This window comes from Gopherus flavomarginatus, chromosome 8 (genome assembly GCF_025201925.1).
Source record: "Gopherus flavomarginatus isolate rGopFla2 chromosome 8, rGopFla2.mat.asm, whole genome shotgun sequence".
Taxonomy (NCBI): Eukaryota; Metazoa; Chordata; order Testudines; family Testudinidae; genus Gopherus; species Gopherus flavomarginatus.
In genome coordinates, this window is record NC_066624.1 from 79608666 (window position 1) to 79629183 (window position 20518).

At 41.8% G+C, this 20518-nt stretch overlaps 2 protein-coding genes across 5 annotated transcripts in view; both read left to right on the forward strand.

Moving 5' to 3' along the window:
- Positions 1–5277, forward strand: part of MFF (mitochondrial fission factor) — a 36062-nt gene extending 30785 nt beyond the window's left edge. For all 4 annotated transcript variants that reach the window (XM_050964128.1, XM_050964129.1, XM_050964130.1 and 1 more), the window contains 2 exons: positions 3755–3839; positions 4396–5277. In XM_050964128.1, the coding sequence (XP_050820085.1) occupies positions 3755–3839; positions 4396–4527 (217 nt within the window). In that variant the 3' untranslated portion in view covers positions 4528–5277. The remainder of the gene's footprint in view (positions 1–3754; positions 3840–4395) is intronic.
- A 1326-nt stretch (positions 5278–6603) lies between these two features.
- On the forward strand, positions 6604–16465 carry MRPL44 (mitochondrial ribosomal protein L44). Its single transcript, XM_050964120.1, has 4 exons — positions 6604–6812; positions 9049–9517; positions 12661–12839; positions 15114–16465. Exons 1-4 carry the CDS (start codon positions 6649–6651, stop codon positions 15283–15285), a joined length of 984 nt encoding a protein of 327 aa, XP_050820077.1. The 5' UTR covers positions 6604–6648; the 3' UTR covers positions 15286–16465.
- Positions 16466–20518: the final 4053 nt, after the last annotated feature.

Below are 20518 nucleotides of genomic sequence, written 5' to 3' on the forward strand. Positions count from 1 at the left end.
ACCGCAACAGATCTCCAAGTCCAGATCCATACAGATCATTCTTCTGGGTTGACTTAGGAATTTATAGCTTTCATAACTGAGAGTGATTTCTGGCTCTGCCAGTATAGCTGATTGCAATCTGGATCTAATATTTGGAAGGGGATTGGAGGTTGGTGAGGTAATAATGATACACTTGTCATAGACTTACCATAACTGCTGCAGTCTGAGGTTGGAGTGCAGCTGTGTCATTGGAGTGATGGATCTGTTTTCAATATGCCATCTGAGGAGATTGATAGAACCAGTGCAGTTTCAGCTAGCTCTGAGGGTTAGGATTGTGGTGCCAACAGACTGGTCTGCAAGTGGTCTGGTGGGAATTTTATATGCCTTTTTTTTTTTTTTTTTTTTTTTTTTAATTTTCTTCAGCCATTGATGCAGTAGCTTCTTTAAAAGCTCCCTACTCCCTTACAAATGACCTGTGACAGATTAAGCAAAGGCTGGAGCAATTGTAGTGGAAAGTCTGAGTGATTTATACCATTTAAGTATTATGCCACAGCTATGTCGGAAGTAAGAAAAAGGCCTTTGTGTCATCACAACATTAGGAAATAATGCCATGTGGAACCATTTAATATAAGCCGCCTCCACCTGGCCTCGGTATCAGGTCGTCCTTGCTGCGAGGGATTTTCAAGTTTCTGCACATATAAATTTGCTCCAATCCAGATAGAGCTTTCTACCTCTGTGGCATAAGAGCACCATCCTGAGGGGACTAATGCAGAGTTGTCTTTGAATTCCAGCCAGTGTCACTTCCTGCGGTTCTGGAAGGGATGGGGGCAGTTAGGCCCATCGAGAATGTGTGTGTATTTTTATTCTTTCCAGGCTATAGTTAAGTAAAACCTGAGGATTCATTTCCTAGATGCCCTGGGAGATTTCCCCTTAAAACAGCTCGAGGACAGATACATTCCCTCTCTGGTTTAGGGGACTGTGCCTAGTTCCTATTTTTTTTCCTCCAGGAAATCTGCCCAATAAAGATGAAACAGAATTGTACTCATCAAGTCTATGGATACTGGTTATCTCTGAGAAAGGATCCTTGGATTCAAATTTGGCAGAAAATTTAGTTTTTTCTACAATGTTTTATAAAACCTAGACCAGCAGAAATCTTCACAGTGGTTTTTAACATACTGAAATGTAGATTTAAACATTCCTCTGCTGTATGTGCAACCTGATTGCTGCAGTAGAGAGATCCTGAAAGTGAAACATTCATTGATTTTCATATAGTCCAAGCTGAGGGAAATGTAAATAGTAAACAGCATAAATAATCCACAGTAAATTGAATTTTAAAAGTCCCTCTGTTTTAATTGTCCTTATAGGTAAGGAAATGTTTGGTTTTTAGTGACTGAGGATGACAGTGGCTCTTTGACAGGAGGTTGCCTAATCAGGTTGTCCCTTAACAAAGTTCACTGCAGTTCCTTGCCTTTCAAAAACTAGTTTTTTCACATATCAATTGATAATCCAGACGATATCTTTCAGACAGAGCATCTCTCAGGGTTCTCATTGTTATCAAAGCTTCAATTTCATTTTTTTAAAACCACCAAAATATTGACAAACTACAGGGTAACTGATCTGTAACTAGAAGAAATGATGAATTCTAGTTAAATTGTGTATTCAGCTAATTGCACTCTGCAGAAACTTGTTTCACTATAAGTGGCCCAAGAGAATGTTAAACGCAAAAGAACTCTCCTTATTTAAAGGGACACTGCCAATTAAAAGAATCCCACTTGAATCTGATTTTTTTATTAAGTGAAACCTACAGGTATTATAATTGAGGGATTATGTACAAAAATTCATTTTCTAATTTATTTATTTTCTGCATTTACCAGCACTCTGTATGGTGAGGCTCATTGTTTTCCCAGTTTAAGCAGTCAGTTTCCCATGCTGTTTGCAGGGTTTTTTCCCTCAAATCATATCACCACCGCAGGAAAGAGAAATAAATAAATAAACAAAACAGGAAAATGTGACTTTAAAGTTTAAAAAAAAAAAAAAGAAAAAAAAAGGTCAGACACTCAGATGAAGGTGTGGTACCTGAGATTACTTGTAACTGTTAGTTGCTGCAAGAAAATCTGATTAAGAGGTAGCCTTTGATGGTCAAAGCACATTCATTTATCAGGTTTCTGGACCTCTCAGCACCATACCAGCCTCTAATAAATGTGCTTTGATCAAGGTTAATTTGGATAGAAACCCTTCTTGATTAACGTATAGTTAATTAGCTAAATCTACACTGGAGTTAAATTAGTGCACTCTTTGTCTTTCTTTTAAAGCATAAAATAATCACCATATTGGGTGGGCTGTCCAGGAAGTGGCCTGGAAACTAACTTATTTTCTAAAGGTTACGTCTATACTGCACGCCAGTGACGGCAGTTGGGTACATGTAGCTACACGCTGCATTCACACTCTGGTGTGTAGCTACATCAGTGAAAGACTCTGTCAGGGGAGAAGCAGCAAAGATTGTGGCGGTGAAGAGCTCTCTTTCTGCTCTGGCAGCGGGGAGGCAGTGGGTCTCTACACTGCTAAAAATAGCAATGCAGATGGGGATGGTACTGCTTGAGCATGTAGAAAGCCTGGTAGAGTACACACCCACAGTGTTCAGGCAAGTCTTCACTTGTGTAAGCAGTGCCTCATCATCTATCCTGTTCTTTATATTCATACTGGGGAGGCATGCAGCATATGTACTCTAAACGCTGCTGCAAGAAGTGTGCAGTGTAGCTGTACCCTAAGGGTTTATGAAATTCAGCGGCAGTGATTCAGAACTCATTGGCAAGGGGTTAATAGCTTCCCAGTCTCTGGCTGAGAGCCAAGAGTATCAGGAGCTCCAGCCTCAACAGATGTCAGTTTGGGGGAGATTATTCTTAGCTCCCTGGGGTAAAATACCCTCTTCTCTTCCAGCTTCCTCAGAATTATATAAAAATGATTTATTTCTGAACTCTTCTCTAGAAGGCTCTTTGTTGGATTATGACCTCAGGGATAGTGGCTTTTCTTTGTTTGAAAAGTTTCTAAGCCAGCAGTTCTCAAACTGTGCTTCAGCCCTGGGTGGCAGCGCTTAGGATACAGGGCCCTTGTCTGGGGCTGAAGCCCATGGGCTTCAGTTTTGACACCCCAGCCCGGGGCAGCCAGGCTTTGGCAGGCTCAGGCTTTGGTCCCCCTTCCTGGGGTCATGTAATTTTTTTTCTCAGAAGGGGGTTGTTCTAAGCTAATACACATTCTCAGGTTTATTTTTTTGTTAAAATAAACATTTAGTTTGAATATTGTATTTATTTGTTGTGTCTTCATGTAGGATTTCAATATCTGATCTATCAGATCTGTTAAATGCCTCAACTATATTTTTGAGGTTTTGGCTCAAGCTCTTTGCAGGTTTCAATATTAATTCAAGCAATTCTGAGAGATTTACCGTACGGTCCAAGCCACAATAAAGATTACTTCCCCCAGCTCTTTTTGTGGAGCATCTACAAAACACTTAGTCCTGGAAAGCATTAAAGCCCCAATTCAGCCAAGCCCCAATTCAGCCAAGTACTTAAGCACATGCAAATATTAAAGTAAATGGGACATGAGCCCCTGTCTAAGTGTTTTCTTGAATTAGGGCCTAAAGCATCAGATGCTTTTTTAAAAGTTGGCAAAGAGCTTTTTTTCTGAAAATTCCTGTTTCTTACAGAAAACATCAAATACTGTACCAGTTACTCTTCACTGAACATGTAGAGCATCTCAACTTTTTTCCCCCCTCTGATAGGTACGGTCTTTCAAACTTGGACACAACACTTGAGGGAACTCCAGATGACATGTCAGTTGTGGATGCTGCTTCCTTAAGAAGACAGGTATTTAAAATATGCTTGCTGGTGAGATAAAGAAAAAGATTTAGAGCTGAAAATGGGAAAACAGGTTAGATATGTGATTTCACTATAATTTGCAAAGGCAGAATAACCCTGACATCACATCTGTGGTAATTGGTCATCTCCGTATTCACTGGCGCAACTGCACCTAGAATACTCTGTATTATTCTAGGCATCTCAGTGTCAGAGGGATGTTGGCAAACACAAAGGAATTCATAGAAGAATAACAAGTATGGTGTATAGTGGTCTTGAAGGATTGACTGATTGATGAGGAAAGAAGAAAAGAGTTAAATATAGCATGACTATGTAACAGTTAAAAGGAGGGGGACCCAGCTTTCTACAAGATCAATGCAAGTTATTTCCCTAATAAAGAACTGAACAAAAAATTTGGAAAAATTTGTCCTCAGTCAATGAACCTCCTAAACAGTGAGGTTGTGCAATCTAATCTTTAAGAATAATGCATTCTACATACTTTTTTATATATTCTTTAGAGAATCTAGCAGGCTTATACCAGGCACTAAAGCAGACTTTCTCTTTTTAGATAATCAAACTTAATCGCCGTCTACAGCTTCTGGAAGAAGAAAACAAAGAGCGCACTAAAAGAGAAATGATCATGTACTCAATTACTGTAGCTTTCTGGCTACTCAATAGTTGGCTGTGGTTTCGGCGCTAGACACAGCTCTCCAAAAGATTTAATAGCTGGAAATATAAAGAATTTGCAAAAATTTTTCTCTCTAAATGGTATGCTGTTTTATAATCCATGCACTGAGAACTTCTGCCACAGAAAAAGGCTGTAGAGTTACAGTGTTAAAGGGACATTCTGTTGCTCAGTAATATTTATTTTTATCAGTTTGTACTCACATACTTACAGTATTGTCCCTTTGCATGTCTCAATGTAAATATAGATAGACTCATTTTGGAAAGGAATTTGCTTTTCTGCTATGTAAGGATGGTGATCTGCAGAAATAATCATTGTCTCTCTTGTGGTAGGAAGAGAATGGATTTGGAAAAGAAAGTCTCTGTAAACAAAGTACGTAATACAAGTATGAAGTTTTTTTTTATTGTTCTCTTGTTAGATGCAGTAATTTTATGGTTAAACATTATTGCACTAGTTTTCCTTTAGCCAAACTAGTTACAGCAGTGTGCCAGATTTCAAAACAAAACAAAACAAAAAAACCCCAGCAACCTTAGTTCATGAATATATTCCTTGTTTATGCACATGTACAGATTGAATGAAAGGCATTCTTTGCTAACATGATTCAGCAGATTATCCAGTGTGTAATATGTATTTTCATATTTTAGCTTTAATTTTGCAGATGTTTTTCTATAAAAGACATTTTTAAGCGAGTCTGTCTGTAAGTGATCTAAAGATTATGAAATATAAGGTACCAATGTAGTGTATTTAATAAATCTGTCAAACCAATGCAGAATTTAATGTAAGTTTTTAAAAGGTTTTCATTACTGGTCTTATCTTGGGAATTCTTAAACGCTGTTTCATTCAAATGTGCAGGAATCCTGTATTTTCAGACAAAAATGTATTCTTCCTTCAAAATGCTAAATATGCTTCCTCTTCACTTCCTCTAGCCAGGCATCATTTCCAGAATCTCTGTCCCACATTTACTTATCCGTTTCATTATGTAAAACTTGAGATGTTGAGTGTCTTCATATATATCTCATCTACCTCTCTCATAGGTAGAAACAGAAGTTTATTGAATTTGCTGTTCATAACATCCAATTTGTAAACTTACTGAGATTCAGCACGTGCTTTTTTGTTCTTAAATTTTAAATCAATTATCTTTAACTTTAAAAGGCAGGCAAAGAATTTTCTAAAAGGAAATTTTAGAAACAGAAGAAAATCTGTAAGGGTCTGTATTAAAGGCAAAATTCCTTAGCTCTCAGTAACTTGTGGTTGGAAGCAGGTATCCCATTTTGTTGAATGTTATATATTTATCAACACCCCACTCATGCACACCCTTTGAGTTTTATCCACACTGTGCTACAAGCAATTGGCTAGTGTGTTTATTTTTAGTTATTTAAACAGCCTGGCCTCCCCCACCAGTCTTTAATCTTAAAATGTGTATGATCAGCTGAGAGAGGATGGGATGAGAGTGCAGCCCTCACTGGTAGTGTAGGCTGCTGATCTAGGACAGCAGTGAGTGCCTTAGAGCGCCTGAGAAGTGTTAGCTGGGTGCTATGCTGCTGTTTTCATTAATGCAGCAATTGCAAGACTGATGTGTGCTGGGATGAGGCTGCGCTGCAGCTTTCTGGTCTGAGTTGCCAATTATGGTTGGACATATTCTTGGAAGTTTCATCACACGACAATCTTCAATTCCTGAAGATTGTAGGACAATCCTGGAAGGTTGGCAACCCTAAACTGGCACCCAGGCGCATATGCCCTAACCTAGGCAACTGTTAGACAGGGCAGTGGCCAGAAGAGGTTAATGTAAAGGGGCAGGTCCCTCCTCTTCCTCTGGCTATAGGTGACCTGGCCCGGCATCGGGCTACCGTGGCCTAGGGCGTTGTCCCCGCCCGTCCACAGGCTGGCCCAGGCGCCCTTGCAGGGAGCGGTGGGCCCAGAGCACTACAGCTCCCGGCATGCAGCAGGCCGTGGGGAAGGCTGTGGCTAGAGCGGCGCCTGCTGGGAGTTGAAGTCCCCAGAGCCGCCCTGTCTCTGGTGGGTCATGCGCTAAGGCGCGCCCGGAACGTTTCTCCCCGGAACTGAAGGGCCGAGGGCTGTTTCCCGCGGCCGCTCTCATGGCGACTCCTTCCTGTTCCCGTTTCGCGCCGAGCAGCTATGGCGACGGGGCTGCTACTGCGAGCGCCTCGTCGCCTCCTGGCCGCTGCCGGCGGGGCCGGGCGGGCCGCGCTCTCCCTCCAGCATCAGCAGCGCCGGGACAAGAAGCTCTGGCTCCGCGCCTACCTGGAGCAGGAGCGGCTGCGGGCGCCCGTTACCCGCCGGTAAGAGCCGGGTCCAGCGCTCCCGGGTTGGGTCCCTACGGCCCTGTGCTGGGGGCCCCCATCCCCCTCTGAGAATCCCGCTCCTTCCCCTGCCTCGGTCCCGATTGCTCCGTTCTTCCTCTCCCGTCTGCGCTGGTCGCCCCAGCCATGGCAGCCCGCTCCTGGGCCCCGAGGCCGCGCGCAGGTGGGGGAAGGGCATTGGTAGGCCCAGGCTAGGCTGTCCCGGGTCTCTGCCTCCCTTCACACACACCCCGCACTGTGACTTTATCACCATCATTCCTCTTGCTGGGCCCCCCGCGGCCCATCGGGAACCAGCACAGGGCGCAGAGGCGCCTGGCCCAGACCAACGTTGTTATTTATTGTCACTGCTCCCCCGCAGCTCAGCTTTAGTGCAGACAAGGTGCACGGGCCCCTCGTTCAAAATCCTGGCGCACAGGCTCCTTTTGCATAATGCCAACGCAAAACTTGGCCATATTTAGAGCGCTGAGACTCAGGCCTGTGACAGGGGTGGCCAAACTTACTGACTTTCTGAGCTGCCTACAACAGTCTTCAGAAGTTCAAGAGAGGGGGCACGCGCCTGCTCAGTGCATCAGTCACGCAAGAGGGGCCTACCCAGGCTCTGCGTGTCCGCTGCATGGGAGGGGGGCCCCCCGGGTCTGAGGCCTGAAACCCCCACCTTCCATGGGGCAGAAGCTCCCTAGCCCAGGGTGGGCAAACTTTTTAGCCTGAGGGCCGCATCAGGTTTTGTAAATTGTATGGAGGCCTGGTTACGGGAGGGGGTTGTGGCCTGGCCCCACTTCCTATTCCCCTCCCCCCTGGGGGACTCCTGCCCCATCCAATCTCCCCATTCCGTAATGGCCCCCCTGGTACCCCTGGCCCATCCACACATCCCCACTCCCTGTCCCTTGGCTGCCCCCAGATCACCGCTGCCCCATCCAACCTCTCCTCGCATTCCTGATGGACCCCTCGTGCCAGGATCCCTGCCCCATCCAACCGCCCCTTCTCCCTGCCCACTGATTGCCCCTTGCCACCCCATCCAACCACCTCTCCTTCCTGACTGCCCCCTCCAGACCCCTGCCCCTATTTCAACCCCTGTTTCCCCCCCCGACTCCTATCCACATCTCTACCCCCTGACCATCGAACTCCCCTGCCCTCTATCCAACACCCGCCCCCACCCCCATGCCACCTTACCGCACTGCCTGGAGCACTGATGGCTGGCAGCGCTACAGCTGTGGTGTCCACTACGCAGCACAGAGCATGAGTCAGGCCAGGCTCTGCAGTTGCGCTGTCCCAGGAGCTCACAGCCCTGCCGCCCAGAGCATTGCTCCAGAGCAAGCAAGTTGAGGCTGTGAGGGAGGTGGGATAGCAGGAGCTCGGAGGCCGGGCAGGACGGTCCTGCGGGCCGGATGTGACCCGCGGGCTGTAGTTTGGCCACCTGCCCTAGTCCCACCACTCTGCTGCAGGGCAGAAGCCCTGAGTCTGCCTCTCCCCCGCGTCTGATAGATGGAGAATGAGAAGTTGTGGGGGGCTCCATGAGCTGCACTTGAACTGTAAAAGAGCTGCATTTGGCTCTCAAGCAGTGATTTGGCCCTACCCTGACCTATGGTGCTGAGATATATGGTCTTATTGTTTCCTTTTACTCCCCTCTCTATCTATTTATCATTTCTTATTTTTTTTTATACTTAAATTATTAGCTGTGTGGGGGCAGTGACTGTCTTTTTGTTCTGTGTTTGTACAGGGCCTAGCACAACTGGATCCTGATCGAGGGCTCCTAGGGACTATAGTAATGCCAACAACAAATAATAATAATATTTGGGGGCATGTGATCTGGTGGGAGGAGGTGCTGGCAGCCCTGCATGGCATCTATCAAAAGGGTTCACACAGGGACATGCCTTTTGAAGAAAGGAGAAGGGCAGGTTAAGGGACAGCAGCCTCATAGGCTATGAGCTGCAGACATCTTCCCAGCCTTTGAGATGCTATATGTAGAGCCCTGCGTGGATACAAAATTTGTATCAGCATCCAATCCACAATCCGCAAAAACTGTCTGGATGCAGATATCCACAGATTTGAAGGGCTCTAGCAATAAGCCTACTTGAAAATGTCTGAAATATTCTGTTTATTTTTACATTTCCTTTTAATAAATGGTTTCATATGTAAGCTGTTTAGTGGAACAGATGACTACCTGTCTGGAAGGTCTGTTTTACTCTTGAGTTCATTCTCTCTTGTATGTTTATAGTTCAGAGAAGCCTAACTGGGATTACCATGCAGAGATTCAGGCTTTTAGCCACCGACTACATGAAACCTTTTCCTTGGACCTCCTCAAAACTGCATTTGTTAATTCTTGTTATATTAAAAGTGAGGAGGCCAGACGCCAAGAACTTGGGCTGGACAAAGAAGCGGTTGCCCTCAATCTCCAGGATAATCACAAACTTTCTGAACAAGGGGTATCTCTTTCACGCTCTTACCTCACTCAGTGCTTTGAAGATGCTTATCCAAAGATGCCCTCTGAAGGGATACGAGCCCTCGTTGATTTTCTTACAAGCCAGGAACTTGTGTCTTATGTGGCCAGAAACCTATCCATACAGGATTTAACGCTTTGTGCAGAGTTTCCTGTCCCACCCAGTGTGCTGCAGCAGACTTTCTTTGCTGTAATAGGGGCATTGTTTGAAAGCAGTGGGCCTCAGAAAACAGGGATATTTATCAGGGTAAGTACTACCAGTTACAGGTATTATTTTTATTTCTTTGGCACCTCTCTGAGGCTGTAGGGATCCTAGTCTCAAATTATAAGACCAAAAATAAAAATAAATAGTATCTTATCACTCACAGCCAGCAAAAGCCAGACCCCCTACAAACTTATTTCCCACATTCAGGTCTAATATATGCAAGAGCTAGGAGAAATACTTCACTTAAGGACGGAACCATTTGTTGTGCATATCCAAAATGGGAAATGACTGCCTAGGAGAGAGTACTGCAGAAAGGGGTCTGGGGTCATAGTGGATTAAAAGATAAGTATGAGTCAACAGAATAACACTTACAAAAAAAGCAAACAGCATTCTGGGATGTATTAGCAGGAGTTTTGTAAGCAAGACGTGAGAAATAATTCTTCCATTTTACTCTGCGCTGATTAGGCCCTCAGCTGGAATATTGTGTCCAGTTCTGGGCACCACATTTCAGGAAAGATGTAGACAAATTGGAGAGTCTAGGGAAGAACAACAAAAATAATTAAAGATCTAGAAAACATGTCCTATGAAGGAAGATTGAAAAAACAGAGTTTATTTAGTCTGGGGAAGATGAAAAAACAGAGTTTGTTTAGTCTGGAGAAGAGAAGACTGAGAGGGGACATAAGTTTTCAAGTACATAAAAGATTGTTCGAAGGAGGAGGGAGAAAAATTGTTCTCCTTAACCTCTGACGATAGGAAAAGAAGCAGTGGGCTTAAATTACAGCAAGGGCTGTTTAGGTTGGACATTAGGAAATACTTCCTAACTGTCAGAGTAGTTAAGCACTGGAATAAATTGCCTACGGAGGTTGTGGAATCTCCATCATTGAAGATTTTTAAGAGCAGGATAGACAAACACCTGTCGGGGATGGTCTAGATAATACATAGCCCTGCCATGGTGCAGGGGACTGAACTAGATAACCTAGAGGTCCCTTCCAGTCCTATGATTCTACTTTACCTAAGCCAACCCCTACTTTTCAAGGAATAGCAACTTATTATTTATTTAAATAGCACTGTTTACTTTTGGCCTGATTTGTTAGCTATTTTATGGCTGAATCAGTGGCTACAGTATAACTTTTTAAACAGTTATTTGATGGTTAGTACAGTCATGAAACTGTTCCAGAAAAACTCTGCAATTTCTTAACATTATACGTAGAAAGTTAAATCAGTTTAGAGATTTGTTAACAAGTCTCTCTCTGGAATCGAACATCAAAAGGTTTCTTGTTAAAGTATATTGTGAGAAGGAAATCATTTTAGTAGTTGCTATCCTTCCAGTATATGCCATTTACTTACTTCTATTTTGTCTCAGAGAAATGTCAGCTAAGAGACATAATATGAAACAATCAAAACCATGTTACTTCTGCTGCATGGCATTCAGATATGTCTGTAGGAAAAAAGCAACTATTTAGAAAATTCTGTCTCATTGTTTAAGGGATCACGAATTTCATTCAGAATATCTTATAATGCAACATTTCTGTATTGGATTTTCTGCCGGAACTCTGTAGTTAGTTAGCACTTACAAAGCACTCAGTACTGTATAGCTAATCCCCACATCATCCCTGGAATGCAGGTGGTGGTATTCCCATTTTATAATTGGGGGAATAAAAGGGACAGAGAGATTATGTGACCTTGCCCAAGCCAACCAGCAAGTCAATGGCAGAGTCAAGCCCAGGGCTTGGGTACACTAGCTAGCTTTATATCCATGATTCAGCATCAGTTCTGTTTCTCCAGTGGTAGCAATGGTAGAAGCTGCAGTGTTTAGAGGACTTGAACATGTTTTTTTTTCCACTGTTGTCTAAACCACCCGAGTCCTGTCTATACTACAGCATCTGCTGTCGTTGTCACCAGTGATGAACTGGAGCTACAAGATATGCTAATTTAGTTGCTGCCTAGGAATTTCAGCTTCTGCTGCCTTTCAGAACAGGACAACAGGTAGCAGGCTAATTGGAGGGTAGTGGAAGCTCTGCTGGTCTCATAATTATTTTAAGAATTAATTTTTTGTAGTTATTCTTAATAAATAATGTAATATATAGAAATATACCTATCTCATAGAGCTTGAAGGGACCCTGAAAGGTCATGAAGTCCAGCCCCCTGCCCTCACTAGCAGGACCAAGTACTGATTTTTTGCTCCAGATCCCTAAGTGGCCCCCTCAAGGATTGAGCTCACAGCCCTGGGTTTAGCAGACCAATGCTCAAACCACTGAGCTAGCCTTCCCCCCTTCTTAATATTATTATTTAGCAAAATATTTGAAAAGAAGCAAAGTGAAGTGTCTTTAATCTTTTTGCAAAACAGTTTGTAAAGACTATTTTAATGTTAAGTCCTAGCAATTTGAATGTCTCAGATGGTGAGAGGTCTCATTGTAGTTCTCAACCATCCTTTATAAGCCCTGAGTAGCACTTTCAATATTTGTGATTTTAATCTGGATTTTGTGAAGGCTTTTATTTTCCAGGTGGTCTGATCCCACGTCTCCCTTTAATTAGAATTCCTTATATAGCAGTGATATTTAGCTTTGGGTGGTTTCGTAATGTAATTTTGAATAAAGGCATGACCCAGCTAAAAGTGAATTAAAATCTAAAGTGCCTCACAAGTACAGAGCACTCAAAGTACCATTTACTTCAGACATGTACATTTAGAAAACGCAAAATATCCCTACAGGTTAGTTCATAAGTACACCTCTACCTCAATATAACGCTGTCCTTGAGAGCCAAAAAATCTTACCATGTTATAGGTGAAACCGTGTTTTATTGAACTTGCTTTGATCCACCGGAGTGCACAGCCCTGGCCCCCCGGAGCACTGCTTTACCGTGTTATATCCGAATTCGTGTTATACCGAGGTAGCGGTGTATTCTGTAGGAACTATAGTTAGGGAGTTACGTGTGTATGTATTTTGGCACATGGGTTGGCACCAGATCTGCTGAGCTGTGTTGTCTTTCACTATAAGAATGCATGGGAGACTCTCTGGTACCATAAAAATTCATCAACCTTAATTTAAAGGCACTGCACATAGCGAAGCTAACAGCTTACTGTTAACTTCTCCTCTCCTCCCTTATATTACTTTTGTTGGCAGGGTCACCAGGCACCAGAGCATTCATTCCTCTTCCTTTCTGTTAATTGTAATGTTTTTGTTCAGGACTTCTTAATTCCTCAGCTGATTGGAAAAGACCTTTTTGAAATCTGGGATGTTACAAACCCAATGGGTTTGCTAGTGGAGGAACTGGCCAAGAGGAATATGTCTGCTCCAGAACCAAGACTTACCAGGCAGTCAGGAGCCAGTACAGTTCTTCCACTGTACTTCGTTGGATTGTACTGGTTAGTAAAACTTTTATCCGAAGTCAAACAGCTTTCAGTTTTATGGGGAGGGAGGGAGGAAGGAAATGGTCTGTTTTTCACAAGTTGCCCTTGTTAAAGATGCCATGTAAAAATAATTTTAGAAGAAAGATGCAATTTATTCAATGGACTTACATAAACATTTGAGGATTGACATGTTTTTTTCTCTTTCAAATGCATAAAGAGACAGTCTCATAGACTCATAGGTCAGAAGGGACCAATCTGATCATCTAGTCTGACCTCCTGCACAAGGCAGGCCACAGAACCCCACCCATCCAATTTTATACAACCCCTATCCCAGGACCGAGTTATTGAAATCCTCAAAAATGGTTTGAAGACCTCAAGCTGCAGAGACACCACCAGCAAGCGACCCGTGCCCTACGCTGCAGGGGAAGGCGAAAAACCTCCAGGGCACCTGCCAATCCGGCCTGGAGGAAAATTCCTTCCCGACCCCAAATATGGCGATCAGCTAAACCCTGAGCATGTGGGCAAGAGTCACCAGCCAGCACCCAAGAAGGAGTTCTCCACAGCAACTCAGTACCCATCGCATGCAACATCTCCCCGCAGACCATTGAGCAGACCTGTCTGGTGGTAATTCAAGATCAATTGCCCAAATTGACGATCCTATCATAACATCCCCTCCATATACTTATCAAGCTTTGTCTTAAAGCCAGGAAAGTCTTTTGCCCCTACTACTTCCCTCGGAAGGCTATTCCAGAACTTCACTCCCCTAATGGTCAGAAACCTTCGTCTAATTTCAAGTCTAAACTTCCTAATATCCAGTTTATACCCATTCGTCCTCGTGGCTACATTAGTACTAAACTTAAATAATTCCTCTCCCTCCCTAACGTTAACCCCCTTGATATATTTATATAGGGCGAGCATATCCCCCCTCAGCCTTCTTTTGGCCAGGCTAAACAAGCCAAGCTCTTTGAGTCTCCTTTCATAAGGCAGTTTTTCCATTCCTCGGATCATCCTCGTAGCCCGTCTCTGAACCTGTTCCAGTTTGAATTCATCCTTCTTGAACATGGGACACCAGAACTGCACACAGTATTCCAGATGGGGTCTCACCAACGCCGTATACAACGGTACTAACACCTCCTTATCCTTGCAGGAAATACCCCGCCTGATGCATCCCAAAATCGCATTTGCTTTTTTAACAGCCGTATCACATTGGCGACTCATAGTCATCCTGCTATCAACCAGTACCCCAAGGTCCTTCTCTTCCTCCGTCGCTTCCAACTGATGCGCCCCCAACGTATATCCAAAATTCTTATTATTAATTCCTAAATGCATGACCTTGCACTTTTCACTATTGTATTTCATCCTATTTCTATTACTCCAGTTTACAAGGTGGTTCAGATCTTCTTGAATAGTATCCCTGTCCTTCTCCGTGTTAGCAATACCCCCCAGCTTCGTGTCATCCGCGAACTTTATTAGCACATTCCCGCTCTTTGTGCCAAGGTCAGTAATAAAAAGGTTAAATAAGATCGGTCCCAAGACCGATCCTTGAGGGACTCCACTGGTGACCTCCTTCCAGTCCGACAGTTCACCTTTCAATACGACCCTCTGGAGTCTCCCCAAAGGAGAGTCCCCGTCTCAAGGAGTTTATAATCTAGTATAGACATATGCAGTACATTGGATGCAGGTGCAAATTTTAATAGGGTTCTTGCAGACATTGTTGAACAGTTTTGGAAAAGAATGAAACTGTCCCATGCTTCAGGGGTACCATGGGAGGAGGATGCAAAAGGGAAGTGGGATTGACAAGAGAATTCTCGAAGTACAAGAGTTACTTTAGAGTATTTAAGGCCAAATCATGGCCTCATTTATGTAGCCATAAAGATTGTTTCTCTGCTAATTGAACTATTTTTGAATAAATCTATTGCTGAACTGTGTCAAGACAGAACACTTTAAAATGATTGTTTACCAGGAAAAGAGAGGCATATCAAGATGATGTACTTGTATATTTTTAAAAAGTTCTAACAGAGATTGGATAGTTCAGGCAGTTGGTAATGGAATGTGAATCTGAATTAACACAAGTTGTACTTCTTCAGGAATTCAGTGTAATTCTTACTTGAGTGTCCATCAACAAGTATACACTCATGTACAGTTGCCCAAAAGACCACCATAATCTAAATGTTTTCCCTCCAATAAATATGAAATGCTGGTTAGAGGACTCATTTTATATATTAACTTTGCATGGTGGTGGTCAAGTAAATGTCTTAATGAGAAAATTGTGATTTTTTTTTCTCCCAGCGATAAGAAGCTTATAGCTGAAGGTCCTGGCGAAACAGTGTTAGCTGCAGAGGAAGAAGCTGCCCGTGTGGCACTGCGGAAACTGTATGGGTACACTGAGAACAGGCAACCATGGGACTACTCTAAACCAAGAGAGGGATGGAGAGCAGAAAAGGCTATTAGCAGCACTTAAACAACTTAGTCTACTTCTTCTCTCTATCCACAAAAGCCATGTTCTGCATGCTAAGTATAAATGTGTTTCAGAAAAGCAAACTTCAGCAATTCAGCTCTTTGGTATAAAGGATATGTTTTGAAAATTCCAGCCATCACATATACTTTTAGAATTCTCCACACCTGAATAGATTTATTTTCCTTCTGTAAAATGTTTCCTATTATAAAGTAACTGAGGAAAATGTGATATTTCTTGTAAGTAAACAAAGCAGGGGCGGTTTCCCCACTAAGTTCCCACTATTTATCTAAGAACTTGATCATATGTCCAAGCACACAACTCTTAGAAATGTATTGTAATCTGTGACTGCTTTTTAAAAGCAAACTGTCTCCATATAGGAAAAAAACTTTTGTACAGGTATCTGGACCAGTTTTGAGAGTATTAACAAATCAGCATTGAATTAAAAATGTAACATTAGCATGAGACTTGCATCTGAATTCAGTTGGCCTTGAGTTGTGGTAAAATCTGTATGAAATATAATGTCTACCTCATCAGTATCACCACAGATCAGAATAAAGGATATGCTCTGACATCAGTTGCATACACTGATGCTGTTAAGGCCTTACCAACAGTTTGCTTGCTAATTTTGGTAATTTACTGTTCATTTGCCATAGACATTTGCCATTTGTTTCTAGACCCTGAAAGAGAATGTATTCTTAATTAGAAAAATTTGTGTTTGGAGTGTCAGGGAGGAAAGAGCTGAAGTTTCTACATGATATAAAAGAAAATCAACAGAGTACCTTCTTTTCTTGTTGGCCTGGTGACTAGGTTGACAGAAGATCTTTGTGCTTCATATTCGCTAATTTTTTGTTTTACCCATCCAATAGAATTCACCCTTTTGAATGGCTCAGACTGAACAGTTTTCTAGGCATGCACAATATTGGATTATATGAAAATCTATTTGCCTTTGCACCACCCCTTTCTAACACTCAAAACATTTGGCTCAAAAAGCTGCTTTAATGAGGATGCTACTATATCATTACCTGCTCAGTACAGTCTGATGGTTTAGCAGTGCGTATTGTTGATCATACAGAAAATAACTTTTTTCTGTTTGACATTCAGAATCTGTTGTCTGCAGTTGAATCTCTGAAAGTTTGCATCTGTACATTCCCAATGTGAATAAAAGATTTGCATCTGGAATTCATTTTAGTCTAACTCTCTTCTTTTATCAAATAATTCTGTGATTACCTACAGTTTGGAACAGGGGTAGTCAGGCAGGCCTAGATAACTCAGGATTGGTTTTGTGATATGGAGCTTTTCATGTCAGTCACAAATAAGACTCCACTCCAGGTAAAATGGACATTTATGGCCAAAATCTGATCTATGCATGAAACACCCATAAAAGGAGAGAACCAGTATAGTAGTGTTGGTGGAGGGAGTCCTAATGTGTGGGAAGTTCAGGGAACAGTTCACTGGTGCTCCCTTGCCTGATACCATGCTGATGGTACTTAAGAAATGCATTCATTAGGTGAATCTGCTTGAGCAGTTACGGGTGGCTGTGCTGCCTGATGGAGGGGGCAAGTAGCTATATGTATCTGCTGGCCAAAACCCCAGTGTAGGGTGGGGGAGCGGTGGCAAAGCAGGTACAAAATCCTCCACCGTCCTGAGATTTCAGTAGTGACTCTGAAGCAGCTCTATAGCTTGGGCATGAGAATTCCATCCCACAATATCCACAGAGCTCCCTGGTCAAGTCCTACTGACCAGGGCTGTTTTTCAGAGGTGAAGGTTTGGCCCTAAGATATGTTATAATAAAACTGTAGCCTAGTTAGTCAATTCAAAGAAAGCCACAGGTCTGTCATTGTTCAAATGTGTCCTCATTCAAATATCCGACGTACTTCTGCACATGTGAAATGCTTGTGAGTAGATAAGTGTAGTCTTTCTGCTTGCTTCTAGTACTGCAATTTACTAATGTGGAAAAAATAGTTTCTTACTAAAATGCACAGCATCATGGTCAATATAGCATGAAACGAGAGTAATAAGATATGGGCTCAGAAAGGCCTGGTTGCCTACCTTAGGTTTAGCTGAAAAATTACAGCTAAAGAAAATGCGGCTCTCACTATGACAAACTTGAGGTCCATTGAAAAAGAATAGACATCTACACACAATGCAGCACTCCATTCAGAATGGGTGATAGCACCTGAAAAGAGGAAACTAATTCATGCTTCTGTTTTTCAGTTGTGAAGTATTTCTGTTTTAAAAGGACTCTGTCAGGATTTTTACCCCCAAAAGGTTAATATGCCTACTAGTTGTGTGTGTGTGTGTGTGAGAGAGAGAGAGAGAGAGAGAGAAACCATTTTGCCAGCATGTTGGCTTTAAAAAAGAACTGCAGGAAGCTACCCGGCAGTTCAGAAAATTATAATGTCATAGTAGAAATGAGTTTGGGGGTGAGTGCAGGTGAGAAAATGAATGGTGCGGGGTATATTTAATTTATTGTGTAATAAGTATGTAGAATTGCTCCAGTCAGAAGCCTGGATTTAAGAGTAAAGGACAGTTTGGGAACAGGAAGTGAAATGGAGACAGAATTAAGGAAGGAAGGAAGCACTGGATTTAAGGAATGAAACAAACAAAATGAAGATATTAAAGCCAGAACTTTTCAATTGGCTTTGCAATGTCTCATATGCCACATGTGTATGTCTAAAAACAACCTGGTGAAGTGAGGCTTCCTTTACTCTTCAGAAAAATAGTTAAACTGATCTGAGATGTAGGTTAAGCAATTTTCAGCGGTGGACCAGTGAAGGTTTACGGTGAGGAACTAACATTGTAAGATTTATGCCAAAGGAAAACCAACGATGCCTAAATTTCCAACAGGTTATTGTTTCTAGCTCTGGAAGATCCTGAGATATTAGACTAAAACTGTAACATTATTATGTCTAAAAGGCTGTTCTAGTAATTGAGGTTTCCAGAATGTTTTTTCTTTTCCTCTGAGACAGTAGGACTCATGGGGCCCGTTCTGCTTCCTATTCAGGTTAATAGGAGTCTCTATTCATTTAGACAGTAGTTGGGTAGGACCCAGGGTATATACAGAATTCCTAGTGGTGGGGTTTTTTTTGTTTGTTGTTTTATTTATGATTTCATTGGTTTCATGGGTGTCATAATTTGCAGTAACTCAGGTCTAGTAAAAGCTATCCCAAACTCATGTTAATAAAAGCTTAAGCCCACACCACCCCATTATGTATTACTTCACATGTAGCTAATGTTTGGAAAGCAAGAGCTTTACATTCCCCCCACACACTTTTCAAATCAAATGTTACTATGCTGTATTATGTGGGTCAATAGCTCAGCACCCAAAATAGCCCTGTCATAACAGACTAGAGTGTGGATATATAATGACAGAAAAGAGGGTTTCTGGTATAAAAAAAAAATAATAATTTTCAGTTTCCAAGAGTCTGAGATCGACTGAAATTTAGCAAACCAGTTAAGCACATGCTTAATGTATTTGGTTTAGTGGGACTAACCTGTGCTTAAATGCTTCACTTTATAGGAATGGGATAATTCACATGCTTTAAATTAATCACATGCTTAAGTGTTTTGCTGAAATCAGGCCATAAGAAATATCTAGGGGAAAATATCTTTAAAATATTTTTCAAAAGACCTTGTCAGTTTCTCCAGAGTCTGATAAAAATGCTCATTTCCTCTGAAAATGAAGATCACAGAAGTGATTGTGCATGACTGAAGTCGGTGGGAATTTTGCCACTGACTTCCATGGCTGCAGGATTAAGCCCTGTGGAAGGAGCATGTAACTAGCTGGCAAAGATTCGGATTGCATGTGTTCAGCACAACTGCATAGGTTGCATTCAGCCAATGTATCCTCCCTCATATAATTTCTCATGGGACAGGCAGAGAAGATAGTAAATCAGGCAGCTTTTAAAACATACATGTCACTTTAAAAAAAATCAATAGTCCATTACTGCAATCTAGTTCTGTTATCACTGATGTTTATTATGGAAATTATCATGGCCACTAAATTAACTTGGCATTAACTAAAGATGTGTTAGATACTTAGCATTCATGGAAATATATAATCTCTTAAAATCACCTAATGAGTCAACTTGTTAAATTTTTTTATGGTTTCTTTTTCATTTGATAAAGACTGATTTCTGTTTTATATTTATTTTCCTTTAACTCTTTCAAACCTCGCATTTAGTAAGGATTATAAAACAGTCAGTTACAATTAATACATCAGGTCACAGTAATAATTTCTTGTATGCATAACCTGCAATATTCAGTGTCATCTCTATTTTAACAATCAAATTTGCCTAAAGCACAGTATTCTGTGTTGGTTCTTTTCCAGTTTCTTTAATAAATAATACTCTGCCTTGAACTTTCTATTGATATTCAACATGCAAATGTACTTTAGTGTGGATTTAAGTCAGTTTATAAATATACAAAGTGGATTGAATATTAGTGGTGAAATCTTGAATCCACTGAAGTCAGTAGGAAGTTTTGCTGTTTGGAATCAGGAATTCATCTCTAAGATCAAATATTCTGATTGTGATTCATCTCTCCTTATATGTAACCATGAGAACTCTCCTTCCTTTCTCTCACCATATTATGAAGCTGATATTATTTTTAAAAAGGGAAGACACTTTTCCTTGTATTGAAGTCCTGGCTGGGCATCTAAAATGAGTAAATTGCTGTTGCACACAGTACTTTGTGCACCTTTAACAAGTTATGTCTGATCTCAAGAGTTGCTGGTGCTGCACCTTAAACCATTCAATATCACAGCCTATGCTCTGTACATACCTCCATTCTGAAGATGCAACTTGCTCTGATTTTGACAGCCAAAGACATTGCCACTGCAGGGAGCACCAATATATCACAGAAACAATAAATAAAATGTTTGCTACTGTGTTTTTTTTTAAAGACTAAAATATGGTTGCCTTGTACATTTGTTCTTGTTAAACTGGAGTTTGAAAGTTACACTGCAATGCTGTGATTTTTTTTTCAATTCCTAAAACCAGGGACTTGTGTGCTAAATGGAAAACTTAAACTAAGCTGCAGCCCCATCCTGTTTTGTACTAAACCCCATGAAGAATACAGCATCAAGAATCTTGTTCTGCATTGGCATTCCTTTTTAAGTGAGGTGTTACAATTCGGAAGAGCTCTAATTTTACTCATTGTCAGCTCTTACTAACTGCAGTGCTAAGCTCTGAAATACCTCATTTGTGCCTCCCAAAGTACATACAGACTTCAAAGT

What these genes read in the sequence shown, in the direction of transcription:
- MRPL44 (XM_050964120.1), top strand. Translation starts at nt 6,649, where the DNA reads ATGGCGACGGGGCTGCTACTGCGAGCGCCTCGTCGCCTCCTGGCCGCT. An exon ending in CGGGCGCCCGTTACCCGCCG is followed by an intron (nt 6,813 to 9,048) that starts GTAAGAGCCGGG and finishes GTATGTTTATAG; the next exon opens with TTCAGAGAAGCCTAACTGGG. An exon ending in TACTTCGTTGGATTGTACTG is followed by an intron (nt 12,840 to 15,113) that starts GTTAGTAAAACT and finishes TTTTTCTCCCAG; the next exon opens with CGATAAGAAGCTTATAGCTG.